This window comes from Lolium perenne, chromosome 2 (assembly GCF_019359855.2).
Source record: "Lolium perenne isolate Kyuss_39 chromosome 2, Kyuss_2.0, whole genome shotgun sequence".
Taxonomy (NCBI): domain Eukaryota; kingdom Viridiplantae; phylum Streptophyta; class Magnoliopsida; order Poales; family Poaceae; genus Lolium; species Lolium perenne.
In genome coordinates, this window is record NC_067245.2 from 279,346,969 (window position 1) to 279,371,301 (window position 24,333).

At 41.2% G+C, this 24,333-nt stretch overlaps 2 protein-coding genes and 1 pseudogene across 2 annotated transcripts; 1 reads left to right on the forward strand and 2 right to left on the reverse strand.

Moving 5' to 3' along the window:
* The first annotated feature begins 12,249 nt into the window (after window positions 1-12,249).
* Window positions 12,250-14,683, forward strand: LOC139835816 (protein FAR1-RELATED SEQUENCE 5-like; annotated as a pseudogene).
* Window positions 14,684-16,186: 1,503 nt separating this feature from the next.
* Window positions 16,187-19,111, reverse strand: LOC127336509 (uncharacterized). Its single transcript, XM_051363324.2, has 5 exons — window positions 18,490-19,111; window positions 18,318-18,402; window positions 17,774-17,981; window positions 16,660-16,731; window positions 16,187-16,562 (listed from the first exon to the last, which is right to left on the reverse strand). The coding sequence occupies exons 1-5, from the start codon at window positions 18,714-18,716 to the stop codon at window positions 16,372-16,374; spliced, it is 783 nt and encodes a 260-aa protein (XP_051219284.1). The 5' UTR covers window positions 18,717-19,111; the 3' UTR covers window positions 16,187-16,371.
* A 94-nt stretch (window positions 19,112-19,205) lies between these two features.
* LOC127336510 (uncharacterized) lies at window positions 19,206-21,484 on the reverse strand. Its single transcript, XM_051363325.2, has 5 exons — window positions 21,083-21,484; window positions 20,914-20,993; window positions 19,955-20,030; window positions 19,743-19,874; window positions 19,206-19,661 (listed from the first exon to the last, which is right to left on the reverse strand). Exons 1-5 carry the CDS (start codon window positions 21,410-21,412, stop codon window positions 19,536-19,538), a joined length of 744 nt encoding a protein of 247 aa, XP_051219285.1. The 5' UTR covers window positions 21,413-21,484; the 3' UTR covers window positions 19,206-19,535.
* Between the last annotated feature and the right edge of the window lie 2,849 nt (window positions 21,485-24,333).

The window sequence follows — 24,333 nt, forward strand, 5'->3', positions numbered from 1 at the left end:
GCTTTGGTACCACGCTAGGATGAATTTTCATGTGTTTTGTTGTTAATTGGTTGCAAGTTGAATTTATCGTACTTGACAAAGTGTGTCCATTCTCAAAGAAAAGGAAAAGTGTTTCATAGTTTTGGTTGGTCATTTGTTGATCATGTTATTATGATTTGGGAATTGAATTAGAGATGGCGAGTTTATTTAAAATATGTTCTAGCACAGAGAACAGGTTTTCAGAATTTAATTACAAAGATGGAGATTTTTTCCAAATATGTTCTAGCATAGAGAATGGGAGTTCAGTATTGTGTTTTGGGTGATAATATTTGGTAAATAGCTAACTATATGTGCATTTCTTATACTCTTACGGTGTTTTGCGATAGATATATGCTAAGAATACGAAAGATAAAAAATCAGTCACTTCAAAGTTTTCTTAGTGGTTTTGTTCATCAAATTTGTTGATGATTTTCGTCTTTCCTTAGTATAAAGTTGAATGTACTGTACAAGTAGATTGTAGAATGTACCCACTTTGTCTCCAAGATGCGATGCACGGTGATAGAATTTTTTTTTGTATCTGCTCAAGAAACTACCTACGGGCTATAGCTTGTACACTTTTATTTTGTGAATCTAATTGTGATTATTTTGAAAAATATGATGTAAATTATTCTTCTGATTAATTGCTAGTTTATATAGCGAGCGAATATAATGCACCCCATTCACTTGTTGAATTGCCATTTTGTAGCTTTGTGTTTTCTTGGTAGTAGGTCCAATCGAAAGATGGAGTCCGCTGAAATTTTGAGGACTAAAACAGTAGTTGTGGCAGCTGTTGTTGATCTCTGTTGTAGTTATCTCGGACTCTGTTGTAAGTTAACTTGGAGAGATTCTATGTCTATCTAATGTTGTCGCCTTAACTCTGATTACATAATCATAACTATGTTGTTATATGTGGTTCACTGCTTGATTCAAGAGCTCTAATAAGAATTGTAGGCAGAGGCATTTTGCCTTCTCCATGTGGTCAATTTCTTAGAATTATGTAAATTAAGCAGTACCAAATTCCTTAGATTACAACGGGAACTTGAGAGCCTAAGCTTAACATTTATTGTTTTCTTAGGGTTGTTTGTAGCATATAGCGACATGCTTCAGCATTAATACAAACTAAAACTTATGTTTTCAATTCTGGTCCGACTCCGCCACTTTCAGCAGTGGAGCAACGGGGCATCTAGTATATAACCACTCTCTGCTTTTTGGCGATACTCCTCAACCAAAGTCCAGGCACATACAGATCCAGCAGCCCCATCTTGCAAGGCGAGGCAGCGTGCTTCACGAGTGACGGTGGTGGTGACCTTGAAATGATGTTGTGATGGTAGATTCTCGTGTGATGGTGATACGTCTCCGACGTATCGATAATTTCTTATGTTCCATGCCACATTATTGATGATATCTACATGTTTTATGCATACTTTATGTCATATTTATGCGTTTTCCGGAACTAACCTATTGACGAGATGCCGAAGGGCCAGTTGTTGTTTTCTGCTGTTTTTGGTTTCAGAAATCCTAGTAAGGAAATATTCTTGGAATTGGACGAAATCAACGCCCAGCATCTTAGAATCCCCGGAAGCATCCAGAACACCCGAGAGCCGCCAGAGAGGGGACACAGGCCCCCCATATGATAGGCCGGCGCGGCCCAGGGGTGGCCCGCGCCCCCCTGTGGTGACACCGCCTCGTTGACCCTCCGACGCCGCCTCTTCGCCTATAAGAAGCCCCTCGACCTAAAACCTCGAGACGGAAAAGCCACGGTACGAGAAACCTTCCAGAGCCACCGCCATCGCGAAGCCAAGATCTGGGGGACAGGAGTCTCTGTTCCGGCACGCCGTCGGGACGGGGAAGTGCCCCCGGAAGGCTTCTCCATCGACACCGCTGCCATCTCCACCGCCATCTTCATCAACGCTGCTGTCTCCCATGAGGAGGGAGTAGTTCTCCATCGAGGCTCGGGGCTGTACCGGTAGCTATGTGGTTAATCTCTCTTCCTATGTACTTCAATACAATGATCTCATGAGCTGCCTTACATGATTGAGATTCATATGAGTTTTGTATCACTATTCGTCTATGTGCTACTCTAGTGATGTTATTAAAGTACTTTATTCCTCCTGCATGATGTAATGTGGACAGTGTGTGCATCATGTAGTACTTGGCGTAGTTTATGATTGTGATCTCTTGTAGATTATGAAGTTAACTATTACTATGATGGTATTGATGTGATCTATTTGGTTATGTTGACCTATCTTGCACTCTAAGGTTATTTAAATATGAACATTGAATATTGTGGAGCTTGTTAACTCCGGCATTGAGGGTTCGTGTAATCCTACACAATTAGTGGTGTTCATCATCCAACAAGAGAGTGTAGAGTATAGCATTTATCTATTTATTCTGTTATGTGATCAATGTTGAGAGTGTCCACTAGTGAAAGTATAATCCCTAGGCCTTGTTCGCAAATACTGCTATCGCTGCTTGTTTACTGTTCTACTGCATCTCTACTTACTGCAATATTACCACCATCCATCACACGCCAGTCCTGGACAGCAAAGCACTTTTCTGGTGCTGTTGCTACTGCTCATATATATTCATACCACCTGTATTTCACTATCTCTTCGCCGAACTAGTGCACCTATTAGGTGTGTTGGGGACACAAGAGACTTCTTGCTTTGTGGTTGCAGGGTTGCATGAGAGGGATATCTTTGACCTCTTCCTCCCTGAGATCGATAAACCTTGGGTGATCCACTTAAGGGAAACTTGCTGCTGTTCTACAAACCTCTGCTCTTGGAGGCCCAACACTGTCTACAAGAATAGAAGCTCCCGTAGACATCAAGTACTTTTCTGGCGCCGTTGCCAGGGAGGAAAGGTAAAAGGCACTCATACTCCGGTTCCAGGTAACAGTACTTTTTTGGCGCCATTGTGTTTGTGCTCGAAGCTATTTCCTTTAGATCTTGCAATTGCATCTTTTTGTTTCTTGTTTTACACTAGTTAGGCATAATGGACAACACTGAGCTTCTTATTTTATTTCCTAAGTTAAGACATGAATTGTGTGATGCAAAAATTAAAGAACCTATGGAGCCTCAATTGCATGCTAGTAGCAATGTTATTAGTATGAATGCAATCACTGCTAATGCTATGGATAAGTCTAAGCTTGGGGAAGCTAGTTTATATAAAAATAATCTTTTTTGCTCCTCAGCTTTGGAAGAAATATTTTGCTCTGATAATGCTTTATCTCCCATATGCGATAACTCTAATGATGCTTCTGATATTTTAAATCCACCTGCTGAAAGTATTCCGTATAAAATACCCACGAAAATTATTGAACGTGTTATAGATAACCGCTATGAAGGGGATGGAACTGTCCATCCTGGAGATCATTTACTGTTTTTGCATGAATTATGCGGGTTATTCAAGTGTGCAGGTATCTCTATGGATGAAGTGAGGAAAAAGCTATTCTCTTTTTCGCTGTCTGGTAAAGCAGCGCATTGGTATAAATTGCTGAAGAATAGTCATTCTCTTGGTTGGGAGGAAATTGTACCTCTCTTTTACTCTAAATTTTATCCTCCTTATGAAGTGCATATTGATAGGAATTACATTTATAACTTTTATCCTCGTGATGGAGAGAGTATCTCTCAAGCGTGGGGGAGATTGAAGTCACTAATGCTCAAATGTCCCATTCATGAGCTCCCCCGTAATGTTATTGTTAACAATTTTTATGCGAGGCTTTCAGGACAACACAAGGATTATCTAGATGCCTGTTCGGAGGGATCTTTCACAAGCAAGGAGGTTGAAGCTAGGTGAGATCTTCTTGATCGGATTGAGGAGAACGCTGAAGGATGGGAGAACAACAAAGGTGAAGAGTCAGGTATAAATTATGATTATGAATGCATTGAAGCTTTTATGGATACCGATAAATTTCGAAATATGAGTGCTACTTATGGTCTTGACTCGCAAGTTGCTGCAAATCTTTATAAAGCCTTTGCTTCTCATTTTGAATTGCCTAAGAAGAATTTTGATAAGTATCATGAACCTTTTAAAGAGGCTTGCATGAAGAATGAAATTGTTGTTAATTATTGCAATAAGCATGCTCAAACTCCTAAGAACGCTATTTCCTATAAGCATGTTATTTTTTGTGGAATGCATAGACCTTGTGGAATAAATCAAATCAAAGATGAATATTGTATCCATCATATTAATGAAAAAACTAGAAAGTGGGCTAGGACTCTAGATGATCTTGGTAAAAAAGTTTGTGCCCTCTATCCTTTTATTTGTGAAGTTTGCCATGAAGTGGGTCATTTTAATTTTCAATGCTCCTCCAATGATAATTTGAACCCAATGAGTGCAGCAAATTTGTATTGTGATGATGAAATTACTCCTAATCAGCATGATGAACTCACTTTATTTTTGTGTTGTGAAGAGTTATCAAGGAAAATTTCTTTGTTAGATATTAATGATCTTGATATTGATGATGTCCTGCATGGGTGTTTTTCTTATTGCATTGATAATAGCCATACAAATACTTACATACAAAATATTTTAGAAGATGACACCTTGCCAAAATATGATAGGACCGCTGTGTGTTTTGAACTAATTAATGAAAAGGAGGAATCCTCCCAAGTTTCTTCTATTGTTTCTGAAAGTAAATCAGGTTATGCGGACAAGCCACCCTTCAAGCCTCTTCCTCCTAAAGAAGGGAATAAGGAGAAGGAAGAGAAGAAGAAGAAGAAGAAGAAGGGAACGAAGAAGAAGAAGAAGAAGAAGAAGAAGAAGAAGAAGAAGGAGAATAAAAAGAAAGAGGTAACGGCATATCCCCGCGTGAATGAGATAACGCTAGGTAACCGTAAGTATGTTGCTCCTAATGATTATTATGATAATGAATCTGAATACGATGATCTTCCTATGCTCTTTAAATACATTAGTGATCATGATTTGAATGAGCACACTACTTTTGATATTACAAATCTCTGGGAAACTAATTCTGAAAATGAGGATGATAGTAATTGCCATAGTATCAGTGCTATCTATGCTTCCTCCCATAATGATATAGAAAGCTCTAAGCTTGGGGAAGAGGTGTTTGAAAATCCTTTTGCTACTGATCATTATGTGTTTGATACACCTCCTTCTAATAATAATGATGGTATGGTCAAAGATCGACTGTGAAAGATAACTATTCTATTTCTTATGATGACACTGTGCCTCCGACCTTTGATGATTATTATAAAGAATGCTATGATATAGGTTATAACTATCCTTATGAAACTTGTCATAGTCATGATTGGATTACCAAAAACAATTCCCTTAATATGCAACTTGTTTACCATGTTCAAATTCTTGATAATAATCTTGCTCCAATTACTATTAACGAGAAGAACTCTTCTTATGCTAAAATTAATGATACTTCTATGCATATGAACCATGATAAGAATGTTTTAAGTGATGGGTATATTGTGGATTTCATCAATGATGCTACTGAAAGTTATTATGAGAGAGGGAAACATGGTTATATGCATCTTAATAATATTAAGTTTCCCCTCTTTATGTTGAGAATCTTGAAGTTACTCGTGTTTTATCCTCTTATGCTTATCACTTTGTTCTTCATGAATTCATTTGTGTACAAGATCCCTTTGCATAGGAAGTGGGTTAGACTTAAATGTGTTTTGAATTTGCCTCTTGATGCTCTCTTTTGCTTCAAATACTATTTCTTGCGAGTGCATCATTGAAATTATTGAGCCCATCATTGAACTTCTTGGGAGATAACCTATGTGTTTACTTCGTTACAGTACTTTTGTTTTATATTTGTGTCTTGGAAGTTGTTACTACTGTAGCAACATCTCCTTATCTTAATTTTGTTGCATTGTTATGCCAAGTAAAGTCGTTGATAGTAAGGTTCATACTAGATTTGGATTACTGCGCAGAAACAGATTTCTTGCTGTCACGAATCTGGGCCTAATTCCCTGTAGGTAACTCAGAAAATTATGCCAATTTACGTGAGTGATCCTCAGATATGTACGCAACTGTCATTCAATTTGAGCATTTTCATTTGAGCAAGTCTGGTGCCTCTTTAAAATTCGTCTTTACGGACTGTTCTGTTTTGACAGATTCTGCCTTTTATTTCGCATTGCCTCTTTTGCTATGTGGGATGGATTTCTTTGTTCCATTAACTTCCAGTAGCTTTGAGCAATGTGCAGAAGTGTTAAGAATGATTGTGTCACCTCTGAACATGTGAGTTTTTGATTATTCACTAACCCTCTAATGAGTTGTTTTGAGTTTGGTGTGGAGGAAGTTTTCAAGGGTCAAGAGAGGAGGATGATATACTGTGATCAAGGAGAGTGAAAGCTCTAAGCTTGGGGATGCCCCGGTGGTTCATCCCTGCATATTTCAAGAATACTCAAGCATCTAAGCTTGGGGATGCCCAAGGCATCCCCTTCTTCATTGACAAATTATCAGGTTCCTCCCTTGAAACTATATTTTTATTCGGTCACATCTTATGTACTTTACTTGGAGCGTCTGTTTGTTTTTGTTTTTGTTTGAATAAATGCTTGTGTGGGAGAGAGACACGCTCCGCTGGTTCATATGAACACATGTGTTCTTAGCTTTTAATTTTCATGGCGAAGGTTGAAACTGCTTCGTTAATTGTTATATGGTTGGAAACGGGAAATGCTACATGTGGTAATTGGTATAATGTCTTGAACAATGTGATACTTGGCAATTGTTGTGCTCATGTTTAAGCTCTTGCATCATATACTTTGCACCTATTAATGAAGAAATACATAGAGCATGCTAAAATTTGGTTTGCATAATTGGTCTCTCTAAGGTCTAGATAATTTCTAGTATTGAGTTTGAACAACAAGGAAGACGGTGTAGAGTCTTATAATGTTTACAATATGTCTTTGAAGGAGATATGCCCTAGAGGCAATAATAAAGTGGTTATTATTTATATCTCTATGTTTATGATAAATGTTTATATGTCATGCTATAATTGTATTAACCGAAACATTAGTACATGTGTGATATATAGACAAACAAAGAAGTCCCTAGTATGCCTCTTAACTAGCTTGTTGATTAATGGATGATTAGTTTCATAATCATGAACATTGGATGTTATTAATAACAAGGTTATATCATTATATGAATGATGTAATGGACACATCCAATTAAGCGTAGCATAAGATCTCGTCATTAAGTTATTTGCTATATGCTTTCGATACATAGTTACCTAGTCCTTATGACCATGAGATCATGTAAATCACTTATACCGGAAAGGTACTTTGATTACACCAAACGCCACTGCGTAAATGGGTGGTTATAAAGGTGGGATTAAGTATCCAGAAAGTATGAGTTGAGGCATATGGATTAACAGTGGGATTTGTCCATCCCGATGACGGATAGATATACTCTGGGCCCTCTCGGTGGAATGTCGTCTAATGTCTTGCAAGCATATGAATAAGTTCATAAGAGACCACATACTACGGTACGAGTAAAGAGTACTTGTCAGGAGACGAGGTTGAACAAGGTATAGAGTGATACCGAAGATCAAACCTCGGACAAGTAAAATATCGCGTGACAAAGGGAATTGGTATCGTATGTGAATGGTTCATTCGATCACTAAAGTCATCGTTGAATATGTGGGAGCCATTATGGATCTCCAGATCCCGCTATTGGTTATTGGTCGGAGTGAGTACTCAACCATGTCCGCATAGTTCACGAACCGTAGGGTGACACACTTAAAGTTGGATGTTGAAATGGTAGAACTTGAATATGGAATGGAGTTCGAATATTTGTTCGAAGTCCCGGATGAGATCCCGGACATCACGAGGAGTTCCGGAATGGTCCGGAGAATAAGATTCATATATAGGATGTCATTTTATGTGAATTAAAATGATGCGGAAGGTTCTATGGAAGGTTCTAGAAGGTTCTAGAAAAGTCCGGAAGAAACCACCAAGGAAGGTGGAGTCCCGGTGGGACTCCACCACCATGGCCGGCCAACCCTAGTGGGGGAGGAGTCCCAAGTGGACTCCCCCATAGGGGGCCGGCCACCCCCTCCATGGAAGGTGGAACTCCCACCTCAAGTGGGAGTCCTAGCTTGGGTAGGTTTCCCTATTCTATGGAAGGTTTTGGGTTCGGGTCTTATTCGAAGACTTGGAGTCCAACACTTGGGGTTCCACCTATATAATGAGGGGCCAAGGGAGGGAGCCGGCCACCCCAAGACCACAAGCTGGCCGCCCCCCTTGAAGTGGCCGGCCACCCCCTCCCAAACCCTAGCCGCACCCCTCTCCTCCATATCTCCCGCGTAGCTTTAGCGAAGCTCCGCCGGATTTCTCCACCGCCACCGACACCACGCCGTCGTGCTGTCGGATTCAAGAGGAGCTACTACTTCCGCTGCCCGCTGGAACGGGAGGTGGACGTCGTCTTCATCAACAACCGAACGTGTGACCGAGTACGGAGGTGCTGCCCGTTCGTGGCGCCGGAGCGATCGTGATCAAGATCTTCTACGCACTTTTGCAAGCGGCAAGTGAACGTCTACCGCAGCAACAAGAGCCTCATCTTGTAGGCTTTGGAATCTCTTCAAGGGTGAGACTCGATACCCCCTCGTTGCTACCGTCTTCTAGATTGCATCTTGGCTTGGATTGCGTGTTCGCGGTAGGAAATTTTTTGTTTTCTATGCAACGTTGTCCTACAGTCTTTTGTGTGAGTTTTGCTGCACCGCTTCATCCTTGTGTTTGTTTCAAATAGCCTTTCTAGCCTAAACCTTGTATCGAGAGGGAATACTTCTCATGCATCCAAATACTTGAGCCAACCACTATGCCATTTGTGTCCACCATACCTACCTACTACATGGTATTTCTCCGCCATTCCAAAGTAAATTTCTTGAGTGCTACCTTTAAACAATTCAAAATTTATCACCTCTGATTTGTGTCAATGTTTTATAGCTCATGAGGAAGTATGTGGTGTTTATCTTTCAATCTTGTTGGGCAACTTTCACCAATGAACTAGTGGCTTCATCCGCTTATCCAATAATTTTGCAAAAAGAGCTGGCAATGGGATTCCTAGTCCCAAATTAATTAACAAAAATAGACACTCCTCCATGGTATGTGATTGTTAGACGGCACCCGAAGGATTCGGTTAGCCATGGCTTGAGAAAGCAAAGGTGGGGAGGAGTGTCATCATAATAAAACTAAAATAAAAAGGCACTCCTTCATGGTATGAGATTGTTGGCAGGCACCCGAGGATTCGGTTAGCCATGGTTTGTGAAAGAAAGGTTGGAAGGAGTGCCACACAAAAATAAAATAAAATGGGAGCCGCTCTTTGAAGGTTTGTCTGGCAAGGGGGTTAGAGTACCCGCTACCATTCGTTGACAACAACAAACACCTCTCAAAATTTTACTTTTATGCTCTCTATATGTTTTCAAAATCAAAGCTCTAGCACAAATATAGCAATCAATGCTTCCCTCTGCGAAGGGCCTTTCTTTTACCTTTTATGTTGAGTCAGTTCACCTATTTCTCTCCATCTCAAGAAGCAAACACTTGTGTGAACTGTGCATTGATTCCCACATACTTGCATATTTCACTTGTTATATTACTTTACATTGACGATTATCCATGAGATATACATGTTACAAGTTGAAAGCAACCGCTGAAACTTAATCTTCCTTTGTGTTGCTTCAATGCCTTTACTTTGAATTATTGCTTTATGAGTTAACTCTTATGCAAGACTTATTGATGCTTGTCTTGAAAGTACTATTCATGAAAAGTCTTTGCTATATGATTCATTTGTTTACTCATGTCATTTACCATTGTTTTTGATCGCTGCATTCATTACATATGCTTACAATAGTATGATCTAGGTTATGATGGCATGTCACTCCAGAAATTATCTTTGTTATCGTTTACCTGCTCGGGACGAGCAGAAACTAAGCTTGGGGATGCTGATACGTCTCCGACGTATCGATAATTTCTTATGTTCCATGCCACATTATTGATGATATCTACATGTTTTATGCATACTTTATGTCATATTTATGCATTTTCCGGAACTAACCTATTGACGAGATGCCGAAGGGCCAGTTGCTGTTTTCTGCTGTTTTTGGTTTCAGAAATCCTAGTAAGGAAATATTCTCGGAATTGGACGAAATCAACCCGCCCAGCATCTTAGAATCCCCGGAAGCATCCAGAACACCCGAGAGCCGCCAGAGAGGGGACACAGGCCCCCCAGATGATAGGCCGGCGCGGCCCAGGGGTGGCCCGCGCGCCCCTGTGGTGACACCGCCTCGTTGACCCTCCGACGCCGCCTCTTCGCCTATAAGAAGCCCCTCGACCTAAAACCTCGAGACGGAAAAGCCACGGTACGAGAAACCTTCCAGAGCCGCCGCCATCGCGAAGCCAAGATCTGGGGGACAGGAGTCTCTGTTCCGGCACGCCGCCGGGACGGGGAAGTGCCCCCGGAAGGCTTCTCCATCGACACCGCTGCCATCTCCACCGCCATCTTCATCAACGATGCTGTCTCCCATGAGGAGGGAGTAGTTCTCCATCGAGGCTCGGGGCTGTACCAGTAGCTATGTGGTTAATCTCTCTTCCTATGTACTTCAATACAATGATCTCATGAGCTGCCTTACATGATTGAGATTCATATGAGTTTTGTATCACTATTCGTCTATGTGCTACTCTAGTGATGTTATTAAAGTACTCTATTCCTCCTGCATGATGTAATGTGGACAGTGTATGCATCATGTAGTACTTGGCGTAGTTTATGATTGTGATCTCTTGTAGATTATGAAGTTAACTATTACTATGATGGTATTGATGTGATCTATTTGGTTATGTTGATCTATCTTGCACTCTAAGGTTATTTAAATATGAACATTGAATATTGTGGAGCTTGTTAACTCCGGCATTGAGGGTTCGTGTAATCCTACACAATTAGTGGTGTTCATCATCCAACAAGAGAGTGTAGAGTATAGCATTTATCTATTTATTCTGTTATGTGATCAATGTTGAGAGTGTCCACTAGTGAAAGTATAATCCCTAGGCCTTGTTCGCAAATACTTCTATCGCTGCTTGTTTACTGTTCTACTGCATCTCTACTTACTGCAATATTACCACCATCCATCACACGCCAGTCCTGGACAGCAAAGCACTTTTCTGGTGTTGTTGCTACTGCTCATATATATTCATACCACCTGTATTTCACTATCTCTTCGCCGAACTAGTGCACCTATTAGGTGTGTTGGGGACACAAGAGACTTCTTGCTTTGTGGTTGCAGGGTTGCATGAGAGGGATATCTTTGACCTCTTCCTCCCTGAGATCGATAAACCTTGGGTGATCCACTTAAGGGAAACTTGCTGCTGTTCTACAAACCTCTACTCTTGGAGGCCCAACACTGTCTACAAAAATAGAAGCTCCCGTAGACATCAGATGGCGGGACAGAGATCAGGTGACATGCAAACGGCATGTCACCGTGTACCTCGCGGCCTCCAATCCACAATCCAACCACCATCCAACGCAGGGACATGTAGCACAACACTCCAACGCAAAAAAAGGCATCTAGCGGAGTCCGCCGTGCCAACCCATCGAGCGCCGCCGCGGAAACAAGTGACGAGCGCAGCCTCCGTGGTAACCAAGGGACGCGCGCCTGACGACCCAGGGACGAGCGCCGACCGCCGCGGTAGCCAAGGGACGAGCGCCTGACGACCCCGAGACGAGCGCCTGATGCTTCACAGGCAAATTCTATTTCCAACTTGTTTTTCTGTGCAGTTGATTAGATGCAGGCAAAATTAGAGTAAGTTAGAGGATTGTAAGTACTCCGATTGGCCTATTTTAGATGAGATGCTTAACCAGTGCCTGACATATTAGTATTCTTCTATTCTGCAGAAGGTTGCACAGGTGGTAAACTAACTGGTGCACCATGGTGCCTGGGCATCATGAATCATAAAAGGAAACCTGCACAACAAACTGGGAAGTGATTTGTCTCTGTTTCTGATAATTGAAAAGTGCATTCTCTCTCTTATTCATATTTGGAAAGTGTTTTTCTCTCCTTTATACACCTATGATGCAATCTGGCACCCACGATGTAATTGTACGGTCATGATGTATGGTGTCTGGGCACCATGGTGCCCCAATTGAGTTTCCTATATAGGTGTGTAGTGTTGCTTTTGCTTCTACCTTGTTCCACTAATTTGTATACACTGTTTTTGAATTTGGCAGAATTGTGCGTTGTGCAATTGCATGTGTTGTGCAATGGGATCGATTGGCAACAGGATACCCGAAGTTGGTATGCGGTTCAGAAATTCGGATGAGGCTTGGGAGTTCTGGGTGCAATATGGCGGTCACATAGGCTTTGATGTGAGGAATAGAAATACCATCAAAAGAAGAACTAATGGAACAATCACTTCTTGTAGGTTTGTTTGTTCCAATGAAGGCATTCGAAGGAAAATTCAAATAGATCATGAGCCGAAGCGCATTAGAGTTGAAACAGGAACCAATTGTGAAGTTCGGATGATTGTTTCATTTGATCGAGTGGCCAATTTTTTTTGAAATCACCGAAGTTGATTTGGAACACAATCACCTCCTTCAATTGCCACAAACCTGTCACTTGTTGGCATCACAGAGGAAGATCTTAGATATGCAAGCTTTAGAGATAGAAACAGTCGATGATTCTGGAATTATGCTAAAAGCTTCACATGAGTTTGCATGTCGTCTAGCTGGTGGGAAGTTCAATGTTGGTTACACTTCGAGTGACCTAAAGAATCATTTGCGAACCAAGCGGCAGCATGAGATGGCTTATGGACAGGCCGGTAGTATGTTGAAGTTCTTTCATGACAAGATAGGTGAGAATCCATCATTCCAATATCATTTGCAGTTGGATCGTGAGGAGCACAATGCCAACATATTTTGGGTTGATGCTAAAATGCTACTTGACTATGCACACTGTGGTGATGTTGTCACTTTTGACACTACATTTGGCACGAACAAAGAGTATAGGCCATTTGGTATTTTTCTTGGGCATAATCAGTTTAGAGAAACAACCATTTTTGGTGCCGCATTGATGTTTGATGAAACATGTGACTCATTTATATGGCTCTTTGAGACACTTCTAGCCGCACACAATGGAAGGCAGCCTAGAACTATCTATACCGATCAAGATGAAGCAATGTGAGGAGCCATAGAGAAGGTCTCCACAGAATCATATCATGGACTGTGTACATTTCATATCATGCAAAATGCTGTCAAACATTTAACTCAAGTGGGAGTGGAGGATGAAGTGGAGGATGAAGAAAAATAGCCTCATATTCGCACAGATTTTGGTGCCTGTATGTCTGGATATAAGGTCAAGGCAACATTTGAAGAAGTGTTTGACAATATGAGTCTCAAAGTGCATAAGAAAACTTGGTTAGATAGCATCTACAAGGTGAAATAAAAATGAGCTGAATGTTATATGAGAGATGTCTTTAGCTTGGGAGTGAGAAGTATACAATTAAGTGAGAGCTTCAACAATTCGTTGAAAAATCATTTGAAATCAGATTTTCATATTCTTCGGTTCTTGATGCACTTTGAGAGGACGATGGAAGTAAAAAGTAACAAAGGAATTGCAATCTGAATTAAGATGTTCACTCCTATGTTGGTGGAAGCAAGCAAAGTGTACACTTCGATTATATTTGAAGCTTTCCAAGGTGAGTATGAAAGATCAACGACTGCATGTTGTAGAGTATTGGATGGAAATAACAGATTTGTCGTTGCTATTGCGAGTTTGCATGGTGATTTAGAGTTTGAGGATCGAGGAGCGCATAGTGATAGGTGATTCTTTGACCAAAACGGTTTCATGTAGTTGTGGAATGTTCGATAGGACGGGGATATTGTGTGGACATGGTCTAAAAGTCCTTGATTTGATGAATATAAAGATATTGCCGACAAATTATGTCTTGAAGAGATGGACTAGAGAAGCTCACAATGGAAGTATACAAGATAAGCAAGGAAGGAAAGTGGTAGAAAATCCAAAACTTGAAGCTCAACTTGGATTTGTCTCATCAATTTCACAATGTGGCACATAGAGGAGCCAGCTCCCCACAGTGTTGTTTGCTATTGGCCAATGCAGTTGCCTCCGTTGCACCTAGCACACAGGAAATATTCAATGCCACTAGTACTATGGATGAACCATATAAAGACAAAGAGAATGTTGACCCAAATGTGTAGCAAATAGATGAATTGCTTAGAGCTGCACGACTGAAGAAAAAAGAGGTTCCGACAAATAAATTAAGGAGAAAGACAACTTGGCTTAATAAGTTACTCAAGGGGAAGCGTAAACCATTGAAAGCTACCGCGCCGACCAAAAAGGGAGAAAATGTATGCTACAATTGGTACATGATATGTTGTTATTCTTCATTTGTAAACTAATTACTATACTTTTCATTGGCAGCCAAAAAAGAAGGAGGATGGTGTGCAACAAAAGAAGAAGGATGGTGTGCCAAAAAAGAAGGAGGATGGTGTGCAACGAAAGAGGAAGGATGGTGTGCAAAAAAAAAGGATGGTGTGCAACAAAAGAAGAAGGATGGTATTAGTGGAGAAGTGTACCAACACCAAAGGAGTAAATATGGAGCCTCAAGAGTACAATGCTATCATGAGTTTCACCCAGCTCTTGACGGCTCCGCCTTGTGGTGAGGATGATCTGTTCTAGCGCGCAAGCTCGCTAGAAGTATTTTGGACATAGTTAAGTATAGTATTTTGGGCTAACTATAGTCGTCTTTTGGGGGCCTAAGTGTACAAATCAAATGGCACTAAATGGTTGTTAAGAGATCACTGAATTTACTTGAAAGTGGTACTGAAACTTCTGAATTACTTGTGATGAAGTGGGTTGTTCTGAATCTAAATAGTGATGAATGGTATGTCTAAATATCTTATGAATATGAATGGAAACAATATATTTGACTGTTGTTTGTACTGTTTCCGGACTAAAAGGCTGATGTTTATATTTTGTATTGTTCAAAACTGAATTTCTTGTGAATCTGAGTGCAAACAGTGTTTTAACTGTTGCTTGCACTGTTTCCGGACTAAAAGGTTGATGTTTGTATTGTGTTTTGTTCAAAACTATTGTTTATACTGTTGAATGACTAAAAGATTTGTATATGTGTCATATAAAGTTCAAAACTGTGAAGTTTCAGAGCGTCTGGGCGCTGAATACTGTGAAGTCTGGATGTTATTTTTGCCTTGGACTACTGTTGCGCGTTGGATGGTGGTTGGACGGTGGATTGGAGGCCGCGAGGTACACGGTGACATGCCGTTTGCATGCCGCGCTGAAATTGTGAGGACTAAAACAGTAGTTGTGGCAGGTGTTGTTGATCTATGTTGTAGTTGGCTCGGACTCTGTTGTAAGTTAACTTGGAGAGAGTGTGTGTCTGTCTACTGTTGTCGCCTTAACTCTGATTACATAATCATAACTATGTTGTTATATGTGGTTCACTGCTTGATTCAAGGGCTCTAATAAAAATTGTAGGCAGAGGCATTTTTTGTTCTCCATGTGGTCAGTTTCTTAGAATTCTGTAAATTAAGCAATACCAGCTGATCCCCAGTACGTAACATTTATTGTTTTCTTAGGGTTGTTTGTAGCACATAGCGACATGCTTCAGCATTATTACAAACTTTAAACTTATGTTTTCAATTCTGACCCGACTCCTCCACTTTCAGCAGTGGATCAACGGGGCATCTAGTATATAACCACTCTCTGCTTTTGGCGATACTTCTCAACCAAAGTTCAGGCACATACAAATCCAGCAGCCCCATCTTGGAAGGCGAGGCAGTGTGCTTCACGAGTGACGGTGGTGGTGACTTTGAAATGATGCCGTGACCTAGCTCTACGCAGAGGCCATAGGCTGGGTGAGCCAGGACCCTAGCCACTTGCATCCCAGTACAAGAGAGGAAGAGGGAAATCGAGAGGTCATGGAAACGGAAAAAAAACAGACCACATACAAGAACTTGCATTTAATTTAATGTTGAATAAGGTTACCTACATCCTTTCTTGCGTTAAATGTCTATATTGTTCCCCAATGGGATATTAATATTCTACTATATACAAAGTACTCTATGTCCATATATGTTACTAAAGATCAATTATGAAAAAAATGTTAAATGAGTATGCTCGGATCTGCTTTGGTCATACTCACATGTTGCTAACTGGAGATATATATACCGGCACTGAAGCACACATATTAGAGACATGCAATGGTCCATATTTAAACTTGGTAACCGTAAAATAGATATCAACTTACAAGTATGACTTCCGAAGTTCCCAAATTCAAAGTCGAAGACCTCACAGGATTATAACTATATAAATTACAGCGGAATTTGAACCAGCATGTCACATTATCTCTACCGACAAATCTTGGCAAAGCTCTCTTGGCCGAAAACGAATCCTCCTCTTATTGGATGCAGAACATTGGAATCAAGGTAGCACATTTTACATACACTCTCCACCTTGCTATCTCCACATGTACACGTCCTCTTCAGACCAATATGTGGAACATGAAATTGACGGTAGCATGTCTTGCAAACGCAATCGGCTAAACAAAATAAAACAGGGCAGGCAACAAAAGGAAAATGTAAGAGAGCAATTGTACAGAGAGAGAGGGAGGGAGGGAGGGAGGGAGGGAGGGATACCTCCACCAAGACGACGAGTACCCCACCCAAGAGGAAAACCAAGGAAAGTGTAGGCTTCAGTAACTGGTTCATCTGAAAACACAAGAAACAAATAGACTGTACTCAGTCGAGAACATGCTATAATAGCAAACGACTTAAACAGCTTCCTTGTCTAATTCGAAAATAAGAGGTTCCTCGTCTATCTTTAAAAACAAGCAGCTAGAAAAATCAGGTTCATCTATATGCAGAAACGACTTTTGCTGAATATAGTTTAGCTGATTGTACTAGGAGCTAGGTTGTGTAGTAAGTCTAATACTCGTAAAAAGGATAGCAGCATATCTTGCCCAACTCAACAAAAGAAAAGGAAAATATAGGCAACGCACGTGTTACCTGCAATTCGTTTGCACGTGAATCCAAGTACACATAAGGTTAAACAAAGACGCATAAACAATACACGGTAACAGATTTTAATCATTCCCTAAACTGCTGAACCAATGAAATAAGCAATGCATTAAAAGGATGAGACATCAGACTCGAGAGGATGGCGCTGCTACAGAAGCTGAGGGATCAGTTAGAAAGTAAGCAATTCAGATTGGAAAGACTTGGTGAGGTATAAGAGGGAACCAATATGTACGAACCCTATGTACTGGCTAAGGCAAGTAATGAGACTTGCAACTTACAGTAGGAAGTGTAGAGAATACAAAAATCATTTGGATGAAGGAAGAGAGTAATGTATAGTGCATTTATTATTTAACATTGGTTGCTTTCAGATATTCAGGTAATTAGTGATTAGGTCTAAAAGGTAATCTAAGGAAGATGGACCAGAGTAGAGAAGATGAATGTGGAGAAGAAAAAAAAAAGGAGAGGAACTCATTTTACCATAATCTGTACTGTCTTATTGCCCGAATAAGTAAGGTAGATGCACATAACTACCGCGCTCGTAAAAGCATGGGCTACTCATCCTTATCTCGTACCTGGATCATATCTCTCAAAATAACAGGGTCAAAAGACCACCTAAAGAAGTTTGAAACAGTTGGTCTATCCAGAGCAGAGCTCTTCCTTTGTAGAGTAGTAGTATACAGGTCATGACAACAGATGTAAGGGTGCATGAAGCTGCTGGCAAGTAGATACAAACCTATGGGGATGCATGTGATAACTTCAATGGCACCCTTGGCGTCTCTATCAAGGAGCTCAAAAAAGAAGAGAGTTCGTGGAGCGGGCAGGAAGGAGAAGCAGCCAGAGCGCTTCCGACGAGCTACAAAGTTGCCATGAGACCATAAAAGGGAGCTGTTATATTCCCTGCATCTGGTCAGCGCGCCAGGGGCAGGTTCGTACTCATCATCCTGATCAACCAAAGAATCATGGACAGAACAGAAACATTGGTAAAGTTAGCAAGATAAAACAAAACAATACAAAACAAAACAAAACAAAACAAAGAAGCATGGATGACTAACTTCACTTAATTACTACTGTCTCCTATACACACATTTGTTATTTTTTTAGCTGAGCGAAATCTGCTTAAAATGTAACTATATATATGAAAGTACTTTTTCATGACAAACCCACTAATATAACTTCCAAGCGTCATATTTTTTATGCATTAGTGATCAATTTATTTTAGGGTTTGACTACAGCTAATTGCCAGAACAAAATTGATCGAGTAAGGAAGAACATATCACCGGATGCTTGGAGTTGTACCACTCAAGGCATTGCAGCACAATCTTGTGATGCAAAGCTCTGAGTTGCGAGCGAGGCACCTTCCGCCTAACATAGAACGTGTACATGGATCAATAAAACAGTAGACCGATAATACTGAATCCATCGAATTGGACGGAGGGGCCGAGTAATTACCTGATGGACGCATCATACTGAGCTTTCAGCGCCTTCAAGGAACGGATGGGCTCGGGATCCCGTCGGGGGAAGGGCAGCAGCCGCAGCCAGTTGCACGCGCGGCGAGGCCCTGTCTCATCAGGCAGAACAAACGGAATAGGGAACCCAATCACCGGTCCGCATTCAAGGAGGTGATGAGAATCCTCCTCACTCGATGCGGTGCCGACGGCGCTGAAGTAGGTCTTCATCGCCTCCTTAAACAGCGTTTGCCTTCTTAGCACGCGTATCTGGCTTATAGAACCCCGGCGTCGCTAGACCGACTCCGACGAGGCGTCGAGTCTACTCCTTCTCGTCCAAGACGATCCGATACCTACTTGGTTAGGGTTGGATGGGGTTGCTTCTGCATTTATCGGTCACCATCCAAAGCTATTCACCATACGGTCAAGTTGCGACAGCTATACATTAGGGCTTGCTTGGACTGAGTTTTTCAGGGCATTGGTGGGGATAATCCCGCAGGGATTGGGTAAAACCCCACCCACCCCTTTACCTCAAATCACCACAAAATCTCAAATCCAACCCAATAGGTAGGTGTAGTGTATTGGGTATTAGAAAAAAAATACTCCTACACAAAGATTTAGGGAAAAAGTAAACTAGACCAATATATTGAACCAGTTTTAGGAACAAGTCTGGGTTTTGGGTTCGTCGCCACTAACCCACTGTTCCAACCAAAACCTTAGTATCAAAAAGCTCTTAGTAAAAAAATATTGAGATCAGTACATAATCACATACATAACCTCGGATGAGCCCCGAGAGCAAGCAGGCGCTATCACGCATGTTTAGGAGAACGATACAACATCATACAGAACCTGAGATCACCGTGCGTCTCAGCAACTAGCTCACTCCATCAGGTTGCACACTTCCTTGGAAACTAGCTACACCTAATACCTATTTCAACACTAGAAATATGAAAACGCGGACTTACAAGCTGGCTACAACTCCGATTCAGCTTCACACGCAGCCCGTACACGTTCCCGGCGATGCACAAGAAAAGAGCCCCATTGCTGCTTTCAATGCCAGTCTGATTTCTTAGGTTTCTCATCGTTGGGATCATCAAGTCTTCTCTTGAAGATATCTGAATTGCGAAGCTTTTCTCTGGATTCATGTGCTGAAGGTATTCTTGTGTTCCGCTGGCTCTGAACAGATGCAGATCACGTAAGTCTAATAAGTGAACAGAGATATCATGAATTTAGGATATACACTTCCTTTAACCATACCGTTCCAAGAGATTCTCTCTTCTTTCCACGGTGAGCATCCTTTCCTTTTATAGAGGTGGGAAAGAAAAGCTTCTGCGCCTTTTCAACGAACTTGAATCCCTCAATATCACCACTCCTGATGGCTGCTTCTAGCTGCAAGGGAAGATAGCATGTCATTGTCATGTCACCCAATGAAACCAGCTTGCTTGAGATGAAGGAGCTCGATGACTGACCTGAACATGTAAAATGCAGATGAAGATGCTAGCAATTGGTAACCAGCTCTCGTCAGGGGACAGCGACAAGTTCGTTCTGAAAAATAGCAATGATATTGTAAGCGACCCGAGAGGCAGCTTGAGTCTAATCTCCAATGGAATAATGAGAAATGTGCTAGGTGCTGAACAGACCATATATAGTAAGAACACGAGGAATTGATACATGGCGCACCACAAGTTCATATAAATTACAACACCCAGCTAATGACACTACTAGATTTAATCATATCAATACCGGAGAGGTGCACAATGAAAACAATGGTGACAAGCCCTCCGTGTCCCAGCAACATCTTGAATTACAACAGTATATATATTCCCAAATAGCACCATAAAATGAACCGAAAAAGAAAATGAAAAAACTAACAGCTGCATTTTTTGTTTTGAATAAGCGCATTCAGGTTAATAGCAATACCGTGCAGCAATACAGCCAGAGGAGCAACTACAGTCACGCGTTAGTAAGTTCCTAATACCACAGAAGAAATTCAGAAGGAAAACGCTGGAACACTCCTAAGATTTTGAAATAGAAAATGGGGATAATCGGCTCATCACTCCTACTTGTTTACCCAATAGCAACTGTTAACTGTTAAGCGGTTGAAGATGATCAAATCATTTGATACTTGTCAATGGAAGTTCAGAGCAGTAGTATTAGTTGAAGAGTTGAACCCTTAGCTTCCCTGAATGCTCTACAGCCAAATGGCACACGATGCATTCGGTCAACCAAAGTTAACATTAGCAACTAGCCAGCAATCATAATCATATACGTACTCACTAACTGACATGGAGCTCAAGTTTTCTATGCAAAACTAGTACCAACTTGAAATGCGAGTCCCAAACAAAGGTAACAGAGCGCATAATGAATGGTTGCAGGATATAGAATAATGGAAACAGCAGCTCGTAGCTCAGGATCCACAATTGCAAACCTGAGGTAAGGAGCCAAGTAGACGGCGGCGTAGACCAGGTACAGCTTGCTCCCGCCGTCCAGATACGCGAAGACCCAGCTCTAATCCAAAGAGTAAACGCCGGAAACAAATTCATCAATCTATGGGGGAAATGAACGAGAACAGCGCCAGGACCTTAGCTTCGGCTCACCAGCCAGTTGAAGTAGGGCAGGAAGGAGATGATGCCCATCACGCCCATCCTCGTGTCCGTCGCGCCGAACTCCCCGTCGTCCTCCTCCTCCGCCGCCTCTCCGCGGACGCTGGGCGGCGGGAGCGCGAGGGATGCGAGCACGCAGGCGCCCATCGCGGCGACGAACGGCGCGTCCTGCTGCAGCTCCGCGCGGCAGGCTAAAGTCCGCCGGCGGGGACGCGCGTGGAGAGAGTGGGTCCCGCTCGCGCATCCATGGGACGCGCCGAAGGAGGTTGGGCGCGGGGAGCGGCGGAGGGGCGCGCGGAGGGAGGCGGTGGTGGCGGCGAGCATCTGGGCTGGCGTTGCGGTGCGGGAGAAGACCGGCGCGGCGACGAGCAAGCGGCCGAGCAGGGGTTTGCCGGGGTTGGTAGTACGGACAATCTTTTTTCCGCTTTCAAGGGATATATTGAACTCCTGTTTCCGCCTCTGAAGTCCGCTCACGTATTAAGCTGCCTACCTGTCACGAGGCGCCACCAAACACAAATTTATAAATACCACAAATCTCCATCAAGTGGTAGCCCATCCATAAGTGTTGAGGCATTAGTTCAATTTAGTTTAAATTTAAACTAGAACTCCGACACTTATTCTGGATCGGAAGGAGTATTTGTTTTTGTTGTTGGTATCAAGACTACCGCTCGCATTTATCAAAACGTGAATTTCTTTTACTTCAACGGGCAGCAACCAGTATGAACATTGTTTGTATACCAGCACCACCCAAAGTAGAACATTTTCAACGCACCGCCGACAACAACATGAAGAGTTCATCAACATTGTGGAAGACCATGGAATTTTGTCGCTTCCAGATAAGCCACGCAACAGCGGCAAGATGGTAATCTTCGTGAAGCTCTCGAAATTAAGATTCAAGAGTCATCAAAACTTGCAACCGGGGAGAAGTTGGTGAGACGAGGGAGGGAGCTCCAAACTTCATGATCCCGAGGGCAATGAAGAGCAGAGTCTTTATGTTGGGGCCAGGAGGGATAGCTCGTAGAGGGCCGTAGTTCATGGTCGGAACCTCCTTTCATTAGGTGGAATGCGATAACAAAGAACATGTCAAGCAAAGTTCCGACAATTTTTAGGGGCAGCGTTGCATGAAACCGTGTGTGCGGGAACATCAGTTTTGTAAACTAGATAATACCCCGCGCATTGCTGCGGAAATTGTTTGATAATATATGTTTGTATTTAAGAGGATGTTTGTATTAATAAGATCATAACTCACAATCAGAAATACTTACCATTTGATTATTGTATTATCAGAAAATATTAATAGAAAAAGATTTTGTGGGTTTTATTTAGACTTTGTGGTGGTTGCCTTCTTCATTGAAGACAATTTAGACATCGGTTTCCTCTCTACATAATGTTAGTATTTGATAGTTTTCATGGGTGATCCCTGGGAAGCTCTGTGGTGTTGTATCAGTTTCCTCAATCTTTTGAGTGTATGACATCAATTATATAATAGAACTAACCATCCGATGCGTTCAACTCTGAGTGTCAAAAAGAAGCAAAAGCAAAAATAGACCATAATCTTGCATGAAACACCTCGTGACACAATGAATCAAAAACAACATATCATGATTAAAAGGAGGTGTCACAATCTGACATAACTTGCATCAACCCTATTCTCCCATGAATGTAGAATGTCTTTATTCACACTTGCAGGTATCAACACGAACGATTGATGGGTCTTATCTTTTTTTTTTTTTGAAATGGAGGCAAAAGCTTTGCCTCATCCATTCATTAAGAAGAAGGTGCGATTGATGGGTCTTATCATGAATGGAATATAGTTAAGGTTCACCTCAGTAGGTTATTGTACACTTCCTAAGACAAAATGAACAAAAATAACATATTGATTTTAAGACATTTCTTGGGTTCCATAATCTACAACATGACTTACATCGTGCAAACTAATCTGCTCACACACAATCCAATCTGGGCAAGGAAGTATGAATCATTACTAAGAATAGGTTTCTGCCAAACGTACACAATTTTTCTGACATTATTTTTCAGATTATCCTTGAGCAGAGCTTCCTGGTCCAAGTTCCACATCAATATATCCACTTGACCTCTGACGGCAGTTTCTTTCTGTACGAAGTAATTTCATAAGTTAGTTAATAGGCATTAATCGGACATTACCTGTCAGCTCTTATATATATAGTAACCTATTGTGAAGTATTGTACACTTGTATATTAATGTGTTGTTAGGTGCACATTTCAAACTTGTATACTAATAACTCATGTAAAGTGCATAGTACAAATATTAGAGAAAACGAACAACACATCTCAATGCATATAGTGAAGAATTAACATGGTTACCAATTGATAGTAAATCATAAAATATGGACTAAAAAGGAACTATTATGGCTACTTCTGAAAGAGGCTTTACTTCTGAAGATAAAGCATCCTGCTTTCAGTTTGACAGAAAATTGGTGATCATTATGTATCAGTAGTATTCCTGAAAATCGTAACACGAAAAAACAGATATCGATTAGAAACTAATGGAAAATTTGTGTGGGACAAAATATTAAGATTGCACTATCAAATACATATATAGAATTGCTACCTCATAGTAAGTGAAAAGATCAGAACCAAGCTTACATAATTTATGGCATAACTCAGAGAAAAGAAAGTGTGCTCTCCACGGGGGGAAGTAACCAAGTGCACTTTTAACTACGTGCACAACTTATAAGTAGATTATATAATTGATGTTATTAACATTTGTCCAGGTGGTGAAAATCTTTTACCGAAGATACTGCATATACCATATTCTAGTGGAAGGTTACCTGAAAGGCTTAAATGCTTATTGCTCAACTGAAACAGAAAGTTTAGCATACACACATAGAACATGGGAATGACAACATATTTATTCCCATGGAAAGAACATAGTCATTGAACCTTTAACTTTATACAAAGTTTTTCCTTTAAACAAAATCTGGATGGAGAGTGTGCATAAAAGATCATACTTACAAAGAGGAAATAATAGGTCTGTTACATGTTAAATAAAAAAATAAAACCGACAAAGAAGAAATAATATACCTATCCGTATTAACATATATCTGCAGAAAATCCACCTGAAGCTTGTCTGCAAAAACTGAACGAAAATAAACAGTTTGCAAACATGAATCATACTCATCAGATGCCCAAAATAGTTGGATCGCCTGCTGTACTAAGGGGAGAACCAAATGAGTAGTTTCACCTCCTGCTTTACTTCTAATAAA

Coding starts and splice junctions, on each gene's coding strand:
- LOC127336509 (XM_051363324.2), bottom strand. CDS start 18,716: ATGAAGACCTACTTCAGCGCCGTCGGCACCGCATCGAGTGAGGAGGAT. Junction 18,403..18,489: donor CAGTATGATGCGTCCATCAG/GTAATTACTCGG, acceptor GTTCTATGTTAG/GCGGAAGGTGCCTCGCTCGC. Junction 16,732..17,773: donor TATCACATGCATCCCCATAG/GTTTGTATCTAC, acceptor TTGTGTTTTCAG/ATGAACCAGTTACTGAAGCC.
- LOC127336510 (XM_051363325.2), bottom strand. CDS start 21,412: ATGCTCGCCGCCACCACCGCCTCCCTCCGCGCGCCCCTCCGCCGCTCC. Junction 19,875..19,954: donor TCTGCATTTTACATGTTCAG/GTCAGTCATCGA, acceptor CTTCCCTTGCAG/CTAGAAGCAGCCATCAGGAG. Junction 19,662..19,742: donor AGAGAGAATCTCTTGGAACG/GTATGGTTAAAG, acceptor GCATCTGTTCAG/AGCCAGCGGAACACAAGAAT.